The 21,253-nt window shown below is 38.9% G+C and overlaps 1 protein-coding gene and 1 long non-coding RNA gene across 2 annotated transcripts in view; one reads left to right on the top strand and one right to left on the bottom strand.

Annotated features, from left to right (window-relative positions):
• The window catches only part of TMEM55A (transmembrane protein 55A), a 65,778-nt gene extending 61,722 nt beyond the window's left edge, over window positions 1-4,056 (bottom strand). Inside the window, exons 1-2 of the mRNA XM_013996621.2 lie at window positions 3,956-4,056; window positions 2,930-3,148 (exon numbers count right to left, since the gene is read on the bottom strand). Coding sequence (XP_013852075.1) covers window positions 2,930-3,035 — 106 coding nt within the window. The 5' untranslated portion in view covers window positions 3,036-3,148; window positions 3,956-4,056. The remainder of the gene's footprint in view (window positions 1-2,929; window positions 3,149-3,955) is intronic.
• Window positions 3,088-15,944, top strand: LOC106510031. Its single transcript, XR_002343227.1, has 3 exons — window positions 3,088-3,165; window positions 12,809-12,909; window positions 15,103-15,944. It is a non-coding gene; the product is annotated as an uncharacterized LOC106510031 (long non-coding RNA).

Raw genomic sequence — 21,253 nt, 5'->3', positions numbered from 1 at the left:
TTACACAGACCACAAAGAAAACAGATGCAAAATACTAACTGCTCCCCACTACATGATCAATAGCTTGTATATAAATAAGTACTACCAACTTTCAATTTGAAATGGAATATTTCATCTTGGGGTGAGGTCTATCATTCCTATTCTTAGAGGGTTACACAAATACCAAAGGGCTGAAATGAAGAAAATATTTGCTAGTTATGGCTATTAACTACTTTAAAAAATTGTTTAAAGTCTGGGTAATTATAGATGTCAGCATAAACCAAAGTTCATTTTCAAAAAGTATATTCTATTTTGGGTCTGTTGAATCCCAAGCTTCAACTCTAATTATTGTCAACTACTGAAAACATCTAGTCTAGTCACAGAATGTTTGTTACAATCTGAACTAATTTAACCATGTCTTTACTTAATACTTTTGTCCACACCACAACATGGGCTCCATGAGGGCATGGGTTTGGTTAGTCTTGTTTAGAGCAGTTTCTGGCACATTGTGCTGCCCAATGAATTACTATGAGTGAACAGCACCGGTCTTCTAGAAACAGATCTTGCATATTACTTGAAGTATTTATAAAGATTCTTATTTGTTATTTATTGAGAAAAGATATTTTGTCAAAGTGCAAATAAAATGCCTTTTACTTCTCATTTATGCTTCTTGCTTCCCAGGTATAATGCCGTATGAAATTAGTATTTCTGATTATCTAATTTGTCTAATTCACCAGTTAAGAAATAGCAGAAAGAGCTTTTTGCTAAATAACTTGTTAAAAATAAGAAAAATAGGCCCAAAATGGAATCACTTATGCTTCTCTCAGAAACAGAATCTTAACCTAATCAATTGGGAATCACTGATCAGCACTAGTGAGGTAATCTGCCTGAAAGACCTCTGCCATCCCCTAAAGAAAAGTGACCTTGCCACAACCAATCCACTTTCTGCTTGTATAACTTCCTTGTCCCACTCCCTTCTGCATGTATGTCTTTAATTTTGCATAGCTCCTTGGAACTCCTTTCTAACTGCTAGATGGACTGCTACCTGATTCACAAATCCTTGTATAAAGCAAATAAGGTCTTTAAAATTTACTCAATTAAATTTTGTTTTTTTTAACACTTTGAATTTCCTTGGTTGTTAATAGATTTCTTAAAAAAGAAAAAAAAAGAAAATTCTTTTTCTCGGCTGAGCTGGAAATTGTACCTTCTGTATGGTTTGAGGAGTCTTAGATTAAACAACTATATGGCACATGATAAGTCTACAAATACGAGCAGGTCCATGACTATGACCATTTTGTGGGATAATTTAGCCACTAAATAAAAAAAAATACATGTAAGACAGGGGCATGAAAATATGTTATAGGACAGTTTCTTAAATCTAAACTGTCTCTCAATAAATTGTCAAATATTTTGTCTTAAACGAGTGACTTGATGAAGTTGAAATATTCATTAATAAATCTATAAACCTATTGTAGGCTCATACAATTTAGATAACAGTAAACATATTAACACTAAATTTGTCCATTAAAGGAAATTCTCCCTACTGGTGACTTTTGACACAAGTTTAATGCTGACCAACAAGCATGACTTGTAGGTTTTCTACGGGTACAGAAATAAGGTACCATTTGTACCTTATTTCTGAACTCATCAATCACAGTGAATTATTCACAGCTAAACAGCTTTTTCCTCTGTCTTGTTTCTTGTTAGGTGTGGATTGAGATCTGGATTTTTGCTTTCAAGTTATAATGTGTCAAATGGAAATTTTTAAATACCAGACAAGTTCAACCTGCTCTACAGCTGCTCCAATTCCAGATTTGAGCTTAGAAAAAGTTGTGTTACAAGAAACATGATCCACCCACATTTTCAAAAGCATTAAGGTTTGCCTCCCTGGGTTTTTAGACCTCTCACTCCCATCCAGCCAAAAAAGAGGGAGGCACTTAACCTAATTTGCAAGTGCCATATTGAACCAATCTTTTCACTACTCTAAGAGGTTTTTCAAAGTCTTGCCTTCCATTTTCTCTAACTCCTGACTCCGCCTTATTTCTACTATAGGAATCAACTAAAAGTCTTAGAACAAATATCTTTGAATAAACAATAGTTCAGTGAATAGATCCCTCCCTTCTTTCTCCAGACCCCATTGCCATCAAATCTTTTTTGATTCTATCTTGAGAAGAGAGATAATAGAAATATATGCAATATTATCTTGGGTTACTTTTAAAAGTTCATTTCAATCTCACATCAAAAACATCCCATCTTCCCTTCTATTTCTCCTCATTTATCACTAAAATTAACACATATTTCTTACAAGTAGGAGTAATAATGAAGAGCAGAGATTTCAGACATATTAGGAATATTGACTAACTCTATTCCTTTTGGCAAGGCAATTCCCTGATTGAACAGCGCAACGGTGGGTGAATGGTAGGAGATGCATATTTTCTGGCTAAGCCCTTTCAAGGACAGATGCCAAGGTGAGCAATAGTCCAGGTTTCTCAGCAACCTGAAAGTATTTGTGAATGATTGTGAAAGATTTGTACACCACCCAGCTGCACTTAGGGGCTGCTCCAAAACAGCAAAGCCCAGTCTGGGGAAATTCATGTCACATCCTGTATCTCTGGGTCAGAAGTGGTGACATACACACATACACACACAACCCCACAGCAGTGGATAAGACAGGGTGCACACACACACACACGCACATCCCATACCGGTGGGTAAGAAAGGGTGAAACACACACACGCGCGCGCACATACACACACACACACACATACAGTACACCACCAGAAAGCCCTGCGGTGAAGCTCTCTCCGGCAGACAGGCTCTGCTTCAGAAGGCACAGTCAGCATCCTTCCCTGCCAGCCCAAGTAAGAAGCTGGCCTCCGCCTCAGAGCTCCCTGGTCTTTAACATTCTAGGCTTTTCCTTACAAAGTAGAAATGTCTATGCTGGTCTTACCTCTGGGGCTGCTTTCTTGTAAGTATGGTGGGGCCGTGGGAGTGACATTTCCTGAATGGGATGCGGACAGCAGAGGCGAGCGTTCGTCCACCCCATCAGCAGCCATGACTGCGGCAGCGGTGGCAGCGGCAGGGCGGGTGGGAGGCTGAGTCGGGGGTTGCGGCTCCGGCAGGAGGTGGTGGTTAGTGTTGCCGCCGCTGCAGCCTTCCCCGGAAAGACCTGGGAAGTGTCACAAGGTAAGAGGCGGGGAGGGGAGGGTGCAGGACCAAGAGGCGGGGGGGAAGGGAAGCGCTCTGGGAAGCACGTCTGGGAGAGGGGAGGGAAGAAAGAAAGAAAGGGCCCGGGAGAGCTGGGGGAGGGGAGAGAGGAGGAGCAGGAGCCCTGGGAACGCAGTAGGGTTGCCTGCAAGGCAAAGTGGGGAAGAGAAGGTGCGAAGTAACCATAGGTGGAGAGGAGGTAAGCGGGAGGGAAGGGTTACAACTTTTTCCTCTTAGTACTCTGCGATTCCTTAATTAAGGAGAAGAAGGTTTTACAGTCTGAAAGGGGGTAAAAGGCCTCTGACTTGATTATAGGAAGACTCCAGCCAACACAAATCTCAAGTTTAACTCCCCCTCCAGGAAGCAAGAAGGTTCTTTGCTTTCAAACTTTGCAGCAGTTAAATGAAGAAAGCTTATTTCTAGGATTATCAGTTCCTTCTCGAGGACTGCTGCTTTTGTCAGAAAATCATTTTTCAACATCTGTTGTCTGAAAGGAAGTAGGTTTTTGCATGAGCAGTGCCACCTCCTTTTCCTTGTTAATTTTTAAATAACCGTTTGGCACTTTAGTAACTACCGTATGGAAATGATGCATAGTGTGTTGTTGGCTTTTGCAAGTTTCATTTTACAAAATAGGTTGTCATTTTAGTTTTGTTTTTGTACTATGTTGTCCTTGACACATATACAATAAAGTTTATGGATAATGTTAAGACAAAGTTTTGAACATGCCCAGATTAAAAAATGCAATAGGAAAATAGTCATGGTCTCAAACCTGTAACTTTTCTGCACCAATTCTTTAAGTCATTCTTCACACATTTATCATGTGCTTACTGGTCTACAAAGATGAACAGGGCATGTCTTGTTCTTCAAGATGCCTGTGAGGTAGCATAATCAAAAACAAACCAAAAATGAGGCTGGTAGTCCCAGTTGTAGATATAAAGGGGCATGAGGAGAAGCAAATTTAAGACATTTGAAGCTACTTATATTACATGCTCTCTGGAGATACTCTTTCTTCTGAAAAAAAAAGAAAAGAAATCCGCTTAAGCACCAGCTGGAAATCTTAAAGGAAAATCAAGGAATACTATTTTTTATTATGCAGCATGTTTTGTGGGTCAGTAGTATCAAGATACAATACAATATAAGGATTCCCATAGGATTTAATCCAAGGGCACTTAAACATGGAATGTGAGGGGTGAAAATGTAGCACTCCTGGCAAAAATGGACAATTTACAAAAGAAACAGCAGTGTTGTTACAGTCGCAGCCTAGAAGCTCCTGAGTTAAAGAAACTTTTAAGAAGAATCAACAAAATCCTCTTTCTATACAGTTATCTTCCATATACATGGGTTTCCACATCCACAGATTCAAGCAACCACAGGTCAAAAATTTTTGAGAAAAAAATTTCAGCAAGTTACAAGAAACAATACTTAAATTTGCCACGCTTCAGCAACTATTTACATGTCATCTACATTGTATTTACAACTGTTTACATGTCATTTATTTTGTATCAGGTATTTTAAAGCATAGGGAAGCAGGTACATAAGTTATATCCATACTATGCAGTTACTACACAATTTTATGTAAGAGACTTAAGCATCAGCAGATTTTGGTATCCACTGCAAAGGGGTTAAAGGGTGTCTGGAACCAATCCCCCAGAAATACAGAGGGACAGGGGGTAACTGTAGTGTCCTGTCCTCTCACCTGTCACACTCTACTGTAATAGTATATTTGCATTTACATTACCTACTTACCTTTTATCCCCAGCTGACTTTATGAGGTCAGAAACCAAATCTCTCCCATTCATTATTATATCTCCAGTATCTAACTCAATACCTGGCACATTAATAAGCATTCAACAAATGTTTACTAAATGATTAAACAAGTGAGGGTATGAACAAATCCTACACAGTTCCAGAATCTTACTAAAACAAATTGTTAGCAGGAAAAAAGTTGAGCATTTCTTGACTTTTTGATGAAGATGGGTTTTGCAATCAATTTTTTTTTTCCTTTTTCGGCCATATTCAGAGCATACAGAAGTTCTCAGGGCAGGAATTGATTCTCAGCCACAGCTGCAACCTATGCCTCAGCTGCAGCAATGTCAAATCCTTAACTCACTGCACTGGGCCAGGCCAGGGATTGAACCCACACTGCCACAGAGACAACACCAGATCTTTAACCCTCTGGGCCACAGCAGGAACTCCTTGTAATCTATTTTTATTGTTCCATTATATCTTTACAACTAAAGTTTATTGCCCAGATAATAATAATCAGTATAATCTTTTTTTTCCTTCTTTATATGGCTTCTCTATTCATTTCAGAACTCATTTGAGGTTGATACAGTTAATGGCTGTACTGAGATTATATTTGAAACAATGTCAAATTTAACAAAAAGTAAAAAAAGCTTTTATTAGATGAGCATCACTTAATTCTAGTTTGAAGATAATGCTATAGTTTATGGTTACTCACTAAATGTTAATACTACTCAATCCAAGACATTTTATGATTATGATACTTTGCCATCACTATTCACTTTCACTTTTGGAATAAAGGAATAATAGTACAATATAAACAGATAATATGTGAACAAGAAGAGCCATATCTTACTTCTTACTTAAGCTGATTAAGCTACAGTTCCAGTTACAAACCATACCAAAACCTAGTGGTTTACAACAATGTGATTTCTTATTTTTTTATCATTCTTTTGCTTAATTGCATGGATATTATGTTGGTCTTGCCTAGCTTTACTCAGGCAGCTGCATTCAGCTCAGGTTAGCTGGCAGCTGGCTCAGCTGAGATAACTGGGATATCTAGCTGTCTTTCTCCGTACTGTCTTTCAAACCAGGCTTCTTCTTCACATGCCTAGTAGTCTCAGAGAAGTATTCTAAGAGGATGATTGTGGAAGCCATGGCACTTCTTAAGATCTAACCTCTGGACCTCAAATAATGTTACTTTCATCATTCTTCTACCTCCTTTAGGCTGCCTCCTGCCCAAAGAAATTTGGGGACCCAGAGGCCTCTTTTCATGGTCAAAGGTAGTCACATGACCATTGGAGGAATAGATTCCATATCTTCATGGATGGAATGACGGTCACACTGCAAAGGACTGTGGAACATAGGGAGGCCTGATTCATCATAGACCGTTGTATAGCAATCTACCTTAGTCTATCCTCTGGCCACAGTGGTTCATGTCCTTCTCACAAGCACAAGAAATCTATATTTCCCCATTCCTAAGACCCCCAACATCTCATTTAATCACCAAAGTCATCTTTGTATATCTCATCACCTAAATAAAGTTCCTCAGGTATGATCCAAAGGTTCAGTTCCTCGGATATTGCACCTGTTCAGAGAGCTATGCACTGAAAAGATATGTGCCTTCCTCATCTCCCCCTGTCCTAGCCTCCAACATCTATTAGAGAATTAGGAGCAGAATAATAGCAGTAAACACTAGTTTCATAAAGTGAGGGGAGGGAAGTGATGTGCATTTAGAGTGGAAAGAACATAGCATACACTCAACTACAGAATTCTGAAATTCAATTGAATATATTTCACTAGCTCCCTTGACAGTCACACTGCAAAAAGCTGTGGAACATAGGGAAGCATGATTCATTTTAGACCATTATCTAGCAATCTAGAGATATGACTCTATAGCATATAGATCTCTATAGTATATAGAACTCTATAGCATTCTAGCTCTATAGCATTCTAGCTCTATAGCATTAGAGCCAGAGAGTTTTTCTTTATTAGGGCAATAGTTCTGATCCTGGTGCTGCTAGGTTTCCTCATATAGTGCTCTTCTTGGCTCTTTGCCCTGCCATTGAGTCCTTTCTTTTTTGTAAGATATGGCTCCTGTTTTTAGCTGAGTAACTCTCCCAGCCTGCCTTTTGCCCAAAGAAAGAGGCCCAGAGGCCTTTTTAAAATTTTGAACTATCTCTGTTCTTTTTTATTCAAATGATACTACACCCTTAAAAACTTTGTAGGCTTCTTCTAAATCTTTTTGGGGTTTATGTCCTGCCCCCAAAGCCACAGATGTAATTCTTTTTGCGATATGTGTCTCTTTACATTGGGCCATATTTGAGGCCCTTCAAATTCATGGAAACCCCTTTGTCTTATCTTAGGAAGTCTTCAAGTCACTGCCCTGAATCTTACAAAGGTTTTAACAAGGGGTTTTATAGCCATCCCCTTGAGTTGAATTTTTGATGCCATTTCTTATATTAAAAATCTTTTACTAGATGAAAGACTGTCCCGAGTCCTCCTATATTTCATCTAAATTCTATTGTAAACAGAAAGTTCTTGTTTTAGTTCATCTCTATGCCAGGCAAAATAATGCCTCCCCCCAAATGTCTACAACCCCAATCTGTGGAACCTGGGAAACCTTACATAACAAAAGGGATTTTACAGATATGATTAAGGGGTGCAGATTTTTAAGATGGGAAAATTATCCTGGATTATCCAGGTGGGCCAATGAGCCTTTAAAAGCTGAGAACCTTCCTGGCTGTAGTTAATGATACTTACAGGAGAATAAAGAGTAATTAGAAGTGTGAGGAGGACAAAGCTACCATTGTCGACTTTGAAGATGGAGAAAGGGGACCAAGGAGTATGGGTGGCCTTTAGAGCTAGGGTGAGTCTCAGCTGATAGCAGCAAGGAAGTGAGGATTTCAGCCCTATAACCACAAAGAACTGGTTTCTATAAACAACTTTAATGAGCAAGGAAATTGGGAATAAAGAAGAACAGAGAGCATGGCTCATCACTCAGCTACACAAGGGAGGTTGAAGCCCACTGCAGTAGCTTCCAATAAGAATACAAGACAAAAAACAAGATGAGACATTCTGTGTTGGATAAACAGGCCTCTAGATAGATGCATATCTCAGAAAGAATTTCAATGACCTCAGATTCTTACATCTTTCATACATAGAAAAGCGCTAAAACCATTAACTTGAGATGTTTGTGCTTTGTGATTAGCAGTAATCTTTGACCAAGATGTGTGCTTGACTACATGTATTTCCTAGCCATTCTGGCTTCGCTCCTACCTCTTCAGAGCACTTCCTCAGAGCTCTCTCCCGGTTATACTCCTCCGTAAAACCCTGAATAAAACCTTCAACTCACAACCCTTTATATTGTGTGTTTTTCTTTAAGTCAACAAATAAATCTTCCTCCAGAGCTTGTAGGCAGAACACAGATCAGCTGATGCTTTGATTCTGGTCTAGTGAGAATTGTGTTGGACCTCTGACCTACACAGAACTACTAAAATAATAAAATTTGAAAATTTTATTTCCAGGCTTGAAAATCCCAGAAGCAGACAAAATCATTTAAGCCATATTAAACAAAGTAAATCTAGCTTATTTCATGAACATAAGTAAAAGTCAATTTAGGAGTTCCCATTGTGGCACAACAGAAATGAATCCAGCTAGGAACCATGAGGTTGCGGGTTGGATCCTTGGCCTCGCTCATTGGGTTAAGGATTTGGAATTGCCATGAGCTGTGGTATAGGTTGCAGACATGGCTCAGATCTTGCGTTTCTGTGGCTGTGGTGTAGGCCAGCAGTAGTAGCTCCAATTTGACCCCTAGCCTGGGAACCTCAATATGTGGATGGTGAGGCCCTGGGAAAAAAAAAAAAAAATCAGCTTAGTTTAAGTTGTTTCTTGTAAGTGCCTCTGATAATCATCTTCCTAAAATGGCATAAGATAATCACTTTTCATCAATGCCCTGCCACCTGGAAAGCCCATTGTAATGCCCAATTATTGTAAAAGTTAAACAAATTTTTACTTCTACTGTATAAACCATCCTGTGACATCATGCCTCTAAGTTTCATGTTGGTGTTGGATTTGAAGAGTCCCAATTTGCAATCTATTCTTTTGTACATGATATACTCTTATTTGATACTATTTTACTGATCTGTTTTTCATTTTTACTGTTTCTGGATGTAATAAGCTTATGTTGTTTAAGCTGCTAAATCTGTGGTAATTTTTTAATGATAGCAATATAAAATGCCACCTCTCATCAAACAAAGCTAAAAGAAGCTGATTGCTGCTTTCTATATCTACATGGAAATTAGTAAGATCAATAAATTCATTAGGTACATTTTTCTCTCTTCCAATTTACCACATGCAGTAGTTAATTGGTAAACCTCTGTTCTCTGGTCCCCCATATCAATTTCCTCCCTGCCTTTTCTAGCTTCTGCTAACAGTTTCTACCCCTTTCAGTATTCACTTGCTGCCTGGTTCTGAAGGCATATACATAGGTTCGTTCTTTCTCTCGTTCTTTCTTTCTTCCTTTCTTTCTTTTTTAGAGCAATAGTAATTGCTGTTACATTTATCTATGGTTTTGTACTTTTGGTACCAGTTTATGTTGGATTTATCTATTGCTTTTTACTTCCATCACTGCTTTCTGTTTTATTTATCTATGCTTAGTAAAAATCCACTGTCCTACAATTTAGTGGATTAAAACAACAATAGATTATTTTTTCAAAAAGATACATTCAGGTGATGAATCAGCTGGGGAATGAGCTCAGCTGAGAAAGCTGGCTTGGCTGAACTGTTGCCAAATGCGCTTTCATCCTGGGCTTCTTCGTTGCATGGTAGTCTCAGAATAGTGCTCTTAGAGGGCAAAGGCAGATGCTGCCAAGGCCTCCTAAGTCCAAGGTTTGGGGAACAGGTACAAGGTTAATTCTACTACATTCTACTGGTCAGAGCAAATCAAAGGCCAGCCTACATTCAAACAGGCAGAGGGCTAAATTCAGTCCCTTGATGGAACTTGTGGCCGTGTCTCATGCAGAGGGTCATGGATGTAGGGAGGTATGAGTCATTGGAGGTCATTTTATAATCATCTGTCACAAGCATAAACAATCTTTTGTGTTAGAAAGGCTCAGAGAAAGAAAACAAAATTCTTTAAGGGACATGATGCTTTGGGGAAGTTTAATTTGAAATTCTAAAGTCCATCTGAGAAGGATACCTTATGAATATCTATGTATTGTAAAGTATATCTATTATTAAAATGTTCTTGTAAGGGTTATAACTGCTTTCCTTAGTGCACACCAGGACACCACCCCCACTCTCTCACCCTGACCTCTGTCTCTCTACTCTGCGCCAGGAGAGCCAGCCTTGGAAATCACATAGAATTATATTTAAGTTCAGTGCCTCTGAATGGTGATCTTGGTTAAGTTAGTTTAACTTCTCTACACTTCAGTTGTTTAATTAGTCTGTAAAACAGATAATAATAACCTACCTCCTGGGTATTTACGACAATTTAATGAGAAAATTATGGAATGTAACTATGCTTGGCACATAGATTTGCCATAAATATGTTTCTTTTTTTAAAACCACTCTTCCCTTTTAACTCTGTAGAAAGGGAAAGTGAGATAGGCATCACTGAACTAAGCTAGAAGCACAATGGGCTGGGACATGTTTGTATTTTTTAACTCATTAATTCACTTACATTCACCTTACTATTATTGCATGGTAGCATCTCAGTGAGAAGTCTGCATGCTTAATGCAAGAACACTAGCAGGCCTGAGGGAGTTGTATTTATGCATGAATGTTCCTGAGGCTTTTAGAAATGCCTGGTAGAAGGGATTTTAAGAAGCATTGTCAGGTCCAAGGAAATAGGGATTTTAGATTTCACATGAATGCCCTTTCCTTATATGTATTCCCTGAAAAGGGAGGAAACTCGTTCTTAGGTGAGGAGAACTTGAAGAATGGATACACATTCACTTAAACCTAGGGTACAAGCTTTATCTTCAGCTCTGAAGGATTTTGTTTACTTCTCCAGCAGACAGAATTATAACTCTGAGAGTATAAGGCCCTGTTCTGAAGTTGAAATAGATACATTTCACAGAAACAATGGAGGATGGGTTGAAGGTTTTGACTGCAGTTACAGAAGAGTTGATTTTTTTTCCAATTAATTAGTTCTAGATTGCCTCTTATTGTCTGTTTCATCATCAAAATAAGGGATAGCTATTCTACATCTCATATAATACTATAAGAGTAAAATAAGATCCAAGCTCTACAAGCATCTCTCAGCAGAACAGAGTGAAATGCAAAGTTCCACAGAGGACATGTGACTTGAACTTGGGTGGAACATTCCCTGTTGCTGCCAAACTGATAGTTAGGGTCCAAAGATGAGGACAAAAAAAAAGGAGTAAGTATCTCCACATGCTAAATCAGCAGAACTGTCCCCTCAATAACTACAATTAACCCCAATCAATATAAGCAGGAGAATGAGAAGGAAGAAAATAGAAATTATTGATGTCATGAATTGTTGGTTTAGGGAGTTCTTCTGTGGCTTCCCCCTGGCCTTTTCTGAAAAGCCAAGTGAGAATGCCCTAAGAGAATTACTTGCAAAGTCTGGAGTATCTGCATAAAAGGAAGACTAGTACCTCATTTTCTAGTTGCACATCAAATTAGGACATAGACCAGCTGAACTTCCCAAAGTCTATGTGAAAAGGAAAGAAGAATTAGTGAATGATAGCAGGGCAAACAGAAAAGCCTGTGGTATAGCTCAGCTGTCACTTCTGCTTTGATGTCAATGTGAGTTCCTGGTAGGACACGTTAGCACCACAAAAAAAATAGCTGGGCTTGTGCCATCGTGCCTACACCACCACCACCACCACCACCAAAATGCTAACTGCTGGATGAAACAAACAAAAAAACCAGCAACCAGAACCCATAGGGTATCTCACTGAGGGCAAGAGTGAGGAGAGTTGGAAGAAGTTAGGACACTACAGGTTGAGAAGACCCTAAAGAACTCACATTTGTCCCTCCTCTAGAAATACAGTATTTGAGTTCGTGGTGTAAAGAGCGCATTGTCAATGGCCAATCAGTTTCGGTCCAATAATTAGTGTCAAACAGCTCCAGGAAGTGACAGCCCATTGACTCCTTCCAACTCCTCCCTGTGTCCACTTCTTGGAGGAGCCAGGAACTAGGAAAGGTAGGAAGGACCTGAAACCCAGAGGTAAACTATATTCTTTCCTCCAATGTGTAAAATGGGAAAGAGATAAAGAGAAGACCATACCCTCTCCCCATTTCATGTCCTTCAAGCCACAGTGCTAGCAGATCACAGAAAAGAGGAAATTTTTGATTTGGATATAAAATTGGAGATTTAGATGGATAGATTTTTAATTACTGAAATTAACAAGGAAGTTACAGAATCTACCCAAGATGTGATAATGTGATGATATCTGTTATAGGAGCAAGGAAGAATTTGGAGCAGTATTTGGAGGAAACTACAACTGTTTCTTATTTGTATCTTGCTGAGTTCTACTTGTTTAATAACCTGTAGAGATAGATAGACAGACAGACATACAGATAGATATGGACAGATATAGAAATATATATGACTGTTGCTTCAAATTCAAGCTTTCCTTGATTCAAATATTTTTTATTAATAATTACAAGTATTTGGTACTACATGCTGGGGCTACAAAGATGAGATAGGGCATTTAAGAGGTAAATGAGGTTAAATGAAGTCCTAATGGTGGGCTCTGATCCAATGAAATTCGTGTCCCTATAAAAAGAGAAACCAGATCTCCCTCTCTCTTTCTTTCACTCCCTTTCCCTCTCTCCCCTGGGCCTCCCTCTGACTCCTTCTCTCTCTGTCTCTGTCTCTCTCCCCATGAATCTGCACTGAGGAAAGACCATGTGAGGACACAGTGAGAAGACAGTCATCCGTAAGCCAGAAAGAGGGTCCTCACCAGAAGTTGAGTCCTTGATCTTGGACTTCCAGCCTTCAGAACTGTGAGGAAATAAATTTCTATTGTTTAAACTGTCTGTGGTGTTTTGTTTTAGCAGCTTGAGCTAATACAATCTACAAATAATAGAATGTCTTTTAAAAAATCCTTTTAGCCCTTGGAGACACATGTTCACACATTTCACAGAGAAACTTATTTGAGGCCACAGAATCAGTTGATAAATGTAAAAACTCATCTTATAGGAGTTCCCGTCGTGGCGCAGTGGTTAACGAATCCGACTAGGAACCATGAGGTTGTGGGTTCGGTCCCTGCCCTTGCTCAGTGGGTTAACGATCCGGCGTTGCCGTGAGCTGTGGTGTAGGTTGCAGACGCGGCTCGGATCCCGCGTTGCTGTGGCTCTGGCGTAGGCCAGTGGCTACAGCTCCGATTAGACCCCTAGCCTGGGAACCTCCATATGCAAATAGCAAAAAAAAAAAAAACAAAACTCATTTTATGATAAGAAACTTACTTTTCCTATGGTTTAAGAAACCAGTTGGGTAAGAAAAATACCTGTTACCTCTTTAGAAATTGAGATTCCCAGCATTTCCTTCTGTGAGATACAGAACCCCATTCTAGTTTTATTTTCTACACTTCTAGGCCTCTGAATCTTCTTATCTGCCTGACCCTTAAGAACATCATCCCAGTTTTTTAAACCGGTCATCTATTTTTTAATATTTCAGAATTTTTGCGGTATTTTGCAATTTATTCATTCATTCAGCAAATGTGCCAGGCACTGTTTTAGAGGTTACAGAATCCCTGACCTTATTATAACAAAGAAGACAGGTTAATACTCAGTTTAACAAGGATATATAATAGGGTGATAAATGTTATGAAGGAAGTAAGGCAGGGTAAGGGGAAATGGGGAAGATGAGTGAAGGGAACACATTTCTTTATAACATGGAGGAACTACGATAGGCTCCACTGATGTTTGGGCAGAAATGTGGATAGTGAGCAAGACCCTGAGAAGGGAACCTGCTTGGTATAAGCAGGAATAGCAAAGAAGCTTGAGGAGCCTGAACAAACTGAGCTGGGGCTTCTGGGGGGGTGGTGGAGTAAAAACTGAGACCAGAGAAGTTTGGCATGGACCCCATATGGGGCAGATCACACTAAGGCAGTTTGGATTTTCCTCTAAGATGAGAAAAATTTGTAACTCTTAGAGGCTTTTGAGTAGAGGAGTAACTTGATATGACATACTTTAAAGGGATCACAATGGCTACATTGTTTAAAATGGACTATTGGCAGAGTTCCCGTTGTGGTGCAGTGGTTAACGAATCTGACTAGAAACCATGAGGTTGCGGGTTCGATTCCTGGCCTTGCTCAGTGGGTTAAGGATCCGGTGTTGCTGTGAGCTGTGGTGTCGGTCGCAGACGTGGCTTGGATCCTGTGTTGCTGTGGCTCTGGCATAGGCTGGCGGCTACAGCTCCGATTAGACCCCTAGCCTGGGAACCTCCATATGCTGTGAGACCGGCCCAAGAAATGGCAAATAAAATAAAATAAAATGGACAATTGGTAAGAAACACAGAAGCAATGGAGGTAGAAGGAAGTGATTAGATTCTGGATACATTATGAAAATGAATCTAACACGATTTCCTGATTTCATGTAGTTTATGAAATACAGAAGTTAAGGATAACATCAATCAATCTTAGAACACTGATTATTTATTCCTGATAAATGTTTTGTCTTGGTAGGCTAGATCAAAGACTATGCACAGTATTAAATCTTTGGATATATATTGTCAATTGCCCTTTAAAATCTGAGAATCATTTTTTACCCTCACCTGTGGTGTCTGACACTTTATGTTTCTCAAGAGCCAAGATAAATAACATGGAATTTTAATATGGAAGTCTTAATAGTCTTATTAGTCTTATTTTTGTAATTTATTTAACTTTATCCTTGATTCTGGATATTAGTTAATATTTTTATTTATCATTGGACATTTTTCCACTGGGGAGTTCATCATTGTATTATAATTCATAATTTTACTTATAAGTTTAATTTAAATTTTATTTATTGATTGATAAAACCCATTCCCTTTTCCTTCCTGGGAGTACAGCTAAACTCCGTTTCTCAGCCATCCTTGCACTTAGGGGTCATGTCAAAATTTTGGCCAAAGTTTTGTAGAAGTGATATAGACTACTTTAGACCAGGCCATAAAAACCTTCTCACATCATCCTCCATGCTCTTTCCCCTCTAAGACAGAATGTGGAAGATGACCCTCAAGGGGACTGGAGGAGTCACATGTTGAGAACGGCACAAGGAAGGAAGGCCCTGAGACACTAAATCACTGCTTATACGAGAGTTGCCCACCAAGAACAACAGTTCTGAACTGTTTTATGAGTAAGAAATATTCTTCATTGTGTTAAGCCACAGAAATTTCAGTTCATTTAGTATAGTAGAAGGTGTTTTTACTAATTAATATAGACATATATGAAGAGAGTTATACATAATTTATCTTCATACAGTAAATATTTTGATCTTTTGCCTGTGTGGAAAAATGTGAAATTTTCTTCTCTGAGTATATACTGACATCCATGTTCCCTCATGCTGAGTTACTGATCTACTCCTCTCAATTCCTGCTTTGAGTTAACAATTCCAAGAACAGGACACAGTGGACTGAATTTGGTCCACTCTGTCTCTGCCTCTCTCTCACATGTGTACATGTACACACACACACACACACACACACACACACACACACACACACACACACGTTTTCTGAAAGACACCTGCCTGATTGGTCACCAGACTTGCAATTGACACTCTGCCATTTTTGTTTCTTTGCCATTTAAACTCCCTCTTAGTCCCATTTTCTAAGAAACACTCCTTTTGGTTATTATTCCCATTGTAGTGTCCTGAATAGCATAGCCATCTGTGCTCTTGAGGCCTGGAAAACTTTTGAAACTTAAACACCTGTAATAAATAAGACACACATTTTTTTCTAGCTTATTTTTTGTCTTTCAATTTTGTCTGTTGTATATTCTGTGTGTGTGTGTGTGTGTATGTGTGTGTGTGTGTGTATGTCTTTTTGCTTTTCTTGAGCCAATCCCTCAGCATATGGAGGTTCTCAGGCTAGGGGTCCAACTGGAGCTGTTGCCACCAGCCTACACCAGAGCCACAGCAACGCGGGATCCGAGCCGTGTCTATGACCCACACCACAGCTCAAGGCAACGCCAGATCCTTAACCCACTGAGCAAGGCGAGGGATTGAACAGCAACCTCATGGTTCCCAGTCAGATTCATTAACCACTACGCCACGACAGGAACTCCACTGTTGTATATTCTTTCTTTCTTTTTTTTTTTTTTTTTTTTTTGTCTTTTTGCCTTTTTCCATGGCCGCTTCCCATGGCACATGGAGTTCCCAGGCTAGGGGTCTAATCGGAGCTGTAGCCACCAGCCTACACCAGCGCCACAACAACGCAGGATCCGAGCCGCGTCTCCAACCCACACCACAGCTCACGGCAATGCTGGATCCTTAACCCACTGAGCAGGGATCGAACCCGCAACCTCATGGTTCCTAGTCGGATTTGTTAACCACTGCTCCACGACGGGAACTCCCACTGTTGTATATTCTTAATGGGGCTCTAATTTTCCACTATACATTATCTTTATATTCTCTGTAATTTATAGCCCATGAAATATCAAACTGTCTTCTTTCGCCGGTATAATTCCTAACCTCATTCTTTCTCAATTCAGGTTGAGCCCAGAATATAGGATGCACAAGTGAGCAGAGTGCCATTTCTTGCTTTGTCCTTCTCATGCCTTATTCACTCCCATTCACTTTCCCTTTTGGTCAGCTGACTCTTAAGGATATATTTTAGGTCACTCAGTCTTTCTGAGAGACCCTGCCTTGTATGGCTAGTCGGTTTGTCATTGACCTCACCTATCACATTTTCTCACTGGTCTTACTGATAACCTTGTCCACACTAATCAACACTAATTGGTCAGACCAGCTAAACTCATCACACAGGGCTTTCTATATGAAGTACTAAATGGTTCTCACTAGGTTAATATTAAGCTGTCAGTAATGCTGCATTCCTTTGTAGAGGCTCCAGGGGAGAATCCATTTTCTTACCTTTTCCAGCTTTAAGAGGCAATAAGCATTCCTTCTCTGTGCTCTTTTCTTCAATCTTCAAAACCATCATCTTCAAATCTATCTCTGACCCTCCTGCCTTCTTTCACTTATAAGAACCCTTGTGATTATTCACATAGATAGTACAGGAAATCTTTCCATCTCAGTATCCTTAACTTAATTTTATCTGCAAAGTCCCATTTGTCATGTAAGTTAACATAGTCATAGGTTCTTGGGTTTAGTATATGGATGGACATCTTTGGTGAGACATCATTCTACCTCCCATAGGAGGATTTCCCCACCCGTGGTCTTTTCTTGACTCTTAAATTGTGTCTAGTCATGGACCACTTGGTGCAGAAATTTTTTCAGAGAAAAATCTCAGTTCTTAATTTCTTCATTTTTCCCTAATTAATATGAGTTGGTTAACATAAGTGAAAATAAAATCTAGAAGAAACTAAAATGTAAAACAACAAAAGTGGCACCATTGTATGAGAAATAACCCCTTGATTAGAAATACCATTAATTCAACTCAGAGTTACCAGAAATGAATAGGTAACTTTTAGTTGGGCTGATACAAGAAAGGTCTGTACTTATGTATGACTTGGTTTGTCTTTTTAAAAAACGTTTTATTGGAATACGGATGACTTACAATGTTGTATTAGTTTCAGGTGTACAGCAAAATGAATCAGTTACACATATATCCACTTTTCTTATATGGGTTATGATGGAATACTGAGTAGATTTCCCTGTGCTATACAGTAGGTCCCCTTGTTATCTATTTTACATTTAGTAGTGTATATATTAATCTCATCCTCCTAATTTATCCTACACTCCCCCCTCTTAGTTTTCCCTTTGGTAACCATAAGTTTGATTTCAAAGTCTGTGAGTTTATATTTTATAAATAAGATTTTTTAGTATCATTTTTATTAGATTCCACATATAAGTGATATCATATGGTATTTTTCTTTCTCTTTCTGACTTAATGTGATAATCTTTAGGTCCATCCATGTTGCTGCAAATGATAATATTTTATGTTTTTTATGGCTGAGTAATATTCCATTGTGTATATGTACCACATTTTCTTTATCCATTCCACTGTTAATGGACATTTAGTTTGCTTCCATGTCTTGACTATTGTAAATAGTGCTGTAGTAAACATTGGGGTGCTTGTACCTCTTTGAATTATGGCTTTCTCCACATATATGCCTAGGAGTGGGAACTTGCTTTTTCTTAAAAATTGAAAATATCTCTTGAAGATAATAGTATAAATTTCCATTTAGGATACACTGATTAAAATAAAACATGTAAGCCTAAATAAATATTTCTAATGAACCAGAGGATCAGAAACATAAATCAATATAAAATGCTGTGCAGGATCAGTACAATAATATAAACTTTTAGAATACTAGAAATTCTTTAATTAAAACAATATCAGATTTTCAAACTCAAACGTTTGTGTGTTTGTTTTGTCCTAGCAGATATTCTTATCTACTCTTTTCTATAATCATATAAATCACTTATTGATTGCTTACTTAATACCAAGCACTATCCTTAGTGTGAGTGCATGAAAATGAATAAAGCATGACTTCTAATTATGAGACATTTACAGTCTACTGTGACTCAAAAAAAAAAATAAAATACTCCTGCACTAATGGATATATAAAGAAAACACCATGGGGAGTTCCCGTTGTGGCTCAGCAGAGACTAATCTAACTGGCATCCAGTGAGGATGCAGGTTTGATCCCTGGCCTCGCTCAGTGGGTTGGGGATCCAGCGTTGCCATGAACTGTGGTGTAGGTCACAGATGTAGGCCAGTGGCTACAGCTTCAATTTGACTCCTAGGCTGGGAACCTCTATATGCCACAGGTGCGGCCCTAAAAAAAAAGAAAGAAAGAAAGAAAACACCATGAAAACAGTTAAGAGAGCTCTAATTCTTAAGCAATCAAACCTTAGAAAATAATGTACCCAGTCTTAGCTAAAATGCTATTTACTGATAAGGTAAAAGATAAGCTAAATGTCCCTTTTAATGCACTTACTTAAAAACATTTAAGAATGACACTACTTTTAAACAAAATGCAGTATAAAGAAGTTTATACTTGGAGAGGTAAAGAATTATAGTAATGATGATTCTCTTGTTATTGGACAAGTTATATCTCTATAAGAACTTATCAACTCTATTCAATAAGCCTAACCATAGAAATTTATTACCATAAGAGCTATTAACTAAACAATAGAAAACTTACAACAAACCTGTTTAGAAAGTGACAGGTGATAGACCGGCAGACATACATAGATGGCAGAGAGACAGATAAGTAGGCAGATAGATAGATGACTGATAGTGAAATAGTTAGACAGATAGAGTTAAGAAAATTTATTTACTTTATTTACTTTATTTACTTTAGGATATAGAAACTAGCCATGTAGTAAAAACTAAAAAAGTTAAAATTTCTAAGAAACCAAGCTCAGCTGAATCCACAAATTTTTGGAAAAATGTTTTTGTTATTTTAATAACATTTTCTAATTTGTTATTGTACAAGAATGTGTTTTCTTCATATTTCAATATTTAGAAAATGGAGAAAGGGACTTCCCATTTAAGAACCCAACTAGTATCCATGAGGATTCAGGCTGGATCCCTGGCTTTGCTCAGTGGGTTATGGATCCAGCATTGCCATGATGTAGGTTGCAGCCATGCCTTGGATCCTGTGTTGCTGTGGCTGTGGTGTAGGCCAGTAGCTGCATTTGTGATCGGACCCCTAACCTGGAAACTTCCATATGCCGCAGGTGTAGCCTTAAAAAGAAAACAAAACAAAAACAAAAACAAAATGGAAAAAGGACAGAGAGGGCATTTTTAGGAATATAGGTCAAATTCCTGTCAGGCAGAAATCAATCTTTGGGAATTTACTTTAAGAGCTTACAAATGATGGGTGAATTATTATAGAAATTGATATCAGGAGGTGGAAGGCATCAGAAGAAATCAGAAGACTGCTCTCATTCTTTATTTTTTCTTTTCCTTTTATTTACCCCTCCCCCACTTTTTCTTAACATTGCATCTGCAGTGTATAAAAGTTTTTGGGCCAGTGGTCTGCATCTCATGGATACTAGACTGGATCATTACTGCTGAGCCACTACGTGAACTCCAAACCTATATATTTTTTTAATCTTTTTTTATTATTATTATTTTTTAGTAGTTATTTCTCCAATACAATTTTTTTTTTTCTACTCTACAGCATGGAGACACAGTTACAAGTACATGTACACATTCTAATGTCTCACATTATCATGCTCCATCATAAGTGACCAGATGTAGTTCCCAGTGCTACACAGCAGGATCTCATTGCTAATCCATTACAAAGGCAACAGTTTATATCTATTAGCCCCAAGCTTCCCAGCCACCCCACTCTCTACTCCTTCTTCTTGGCAACCACAAGCCTATTCTGCAAGTCCATGATTTTATTTTCTGTGGAAAGGTTCATTTGTGCCTCATATTAGATTCCAGATATAAATGATATCATATGGTATTTGTCTCGAACCTATATTTTTAAAGAGCTTTAAGGAGTTCCCATCGTGGCGCAGTGGTTAACGAATCCGACTAGGAACCATGAGGTTGCGGGTTTGATCCCTGCCCTTGCTCAGTGGGTTAACGATCTGGCGTTGCCGTGAACTGTGTTGTCGGTTGCAGACGCGGCTCGGATCCCGGGTTGCTGTGGCTCTGGCGTAGGCCGGTGGCTACAGCTCCGATTCGACCCCTAGCCTGGGAACCTCCATGTGCCGCGGGAGTGGCCCAAGAAATAGCAAAAAGACAAAAAAATAAAAAATAAAGAGCTTAAAAGGGCCAGAACAAGGAGTTCCCATTGTGGCTCAATGGAAATGAACCCAACTAGTATCCATGAAGATTTGGGTTCCATCCCTGGACCCAGTCAGTGGGTTAAAGATCTGGCATTGCCATGAGCTGTGGCATCGGTCGCAGACGTGGCTTGGATCTGGTGTTGTTGTGGCTGTGATGTAGGCCGGCAGTTGTAGCTCCTATTCGACCCGTAACATGGTAACTTCCATGTGCCACAGATGTGGCCTTAAAAAGAAAAATAAATGAATAAATAAATAAGCAAGAACAAATGCATAGATGAAGAAATATAACATGTTCAAGAACAAAAGAAGTTTGGAAGGTGTTAGAGTAAGGGTGTGACTGATTTGATGGGACAAGGAGTCTCTGTGATGTGAGGGAGCAGTTCTGTGCCCAGATTTTGCTGGTGATCAAATAAATCTATACATGTAGTGAATAACA

The sequence above is a fragment of the Sus scrofa genome, chromosome 4 (assembly GCF_000003025.6).
Source record: "Sus scrofa isolate TJ Tabasco breed Duroc chromosome 4, Sscrofa11.1, whole genome shotgun sequence".
Lineage (NCBI taxonomy): Eukaryota > Metazoa > Chordata > Mammalia > Artiodactyla > Suidae > Sus > Sus scrofa.
Note: the sequence above shows the minus strand (reverse complement) of the source record. Positions and strands in the feature narration are given on the sequence as shown.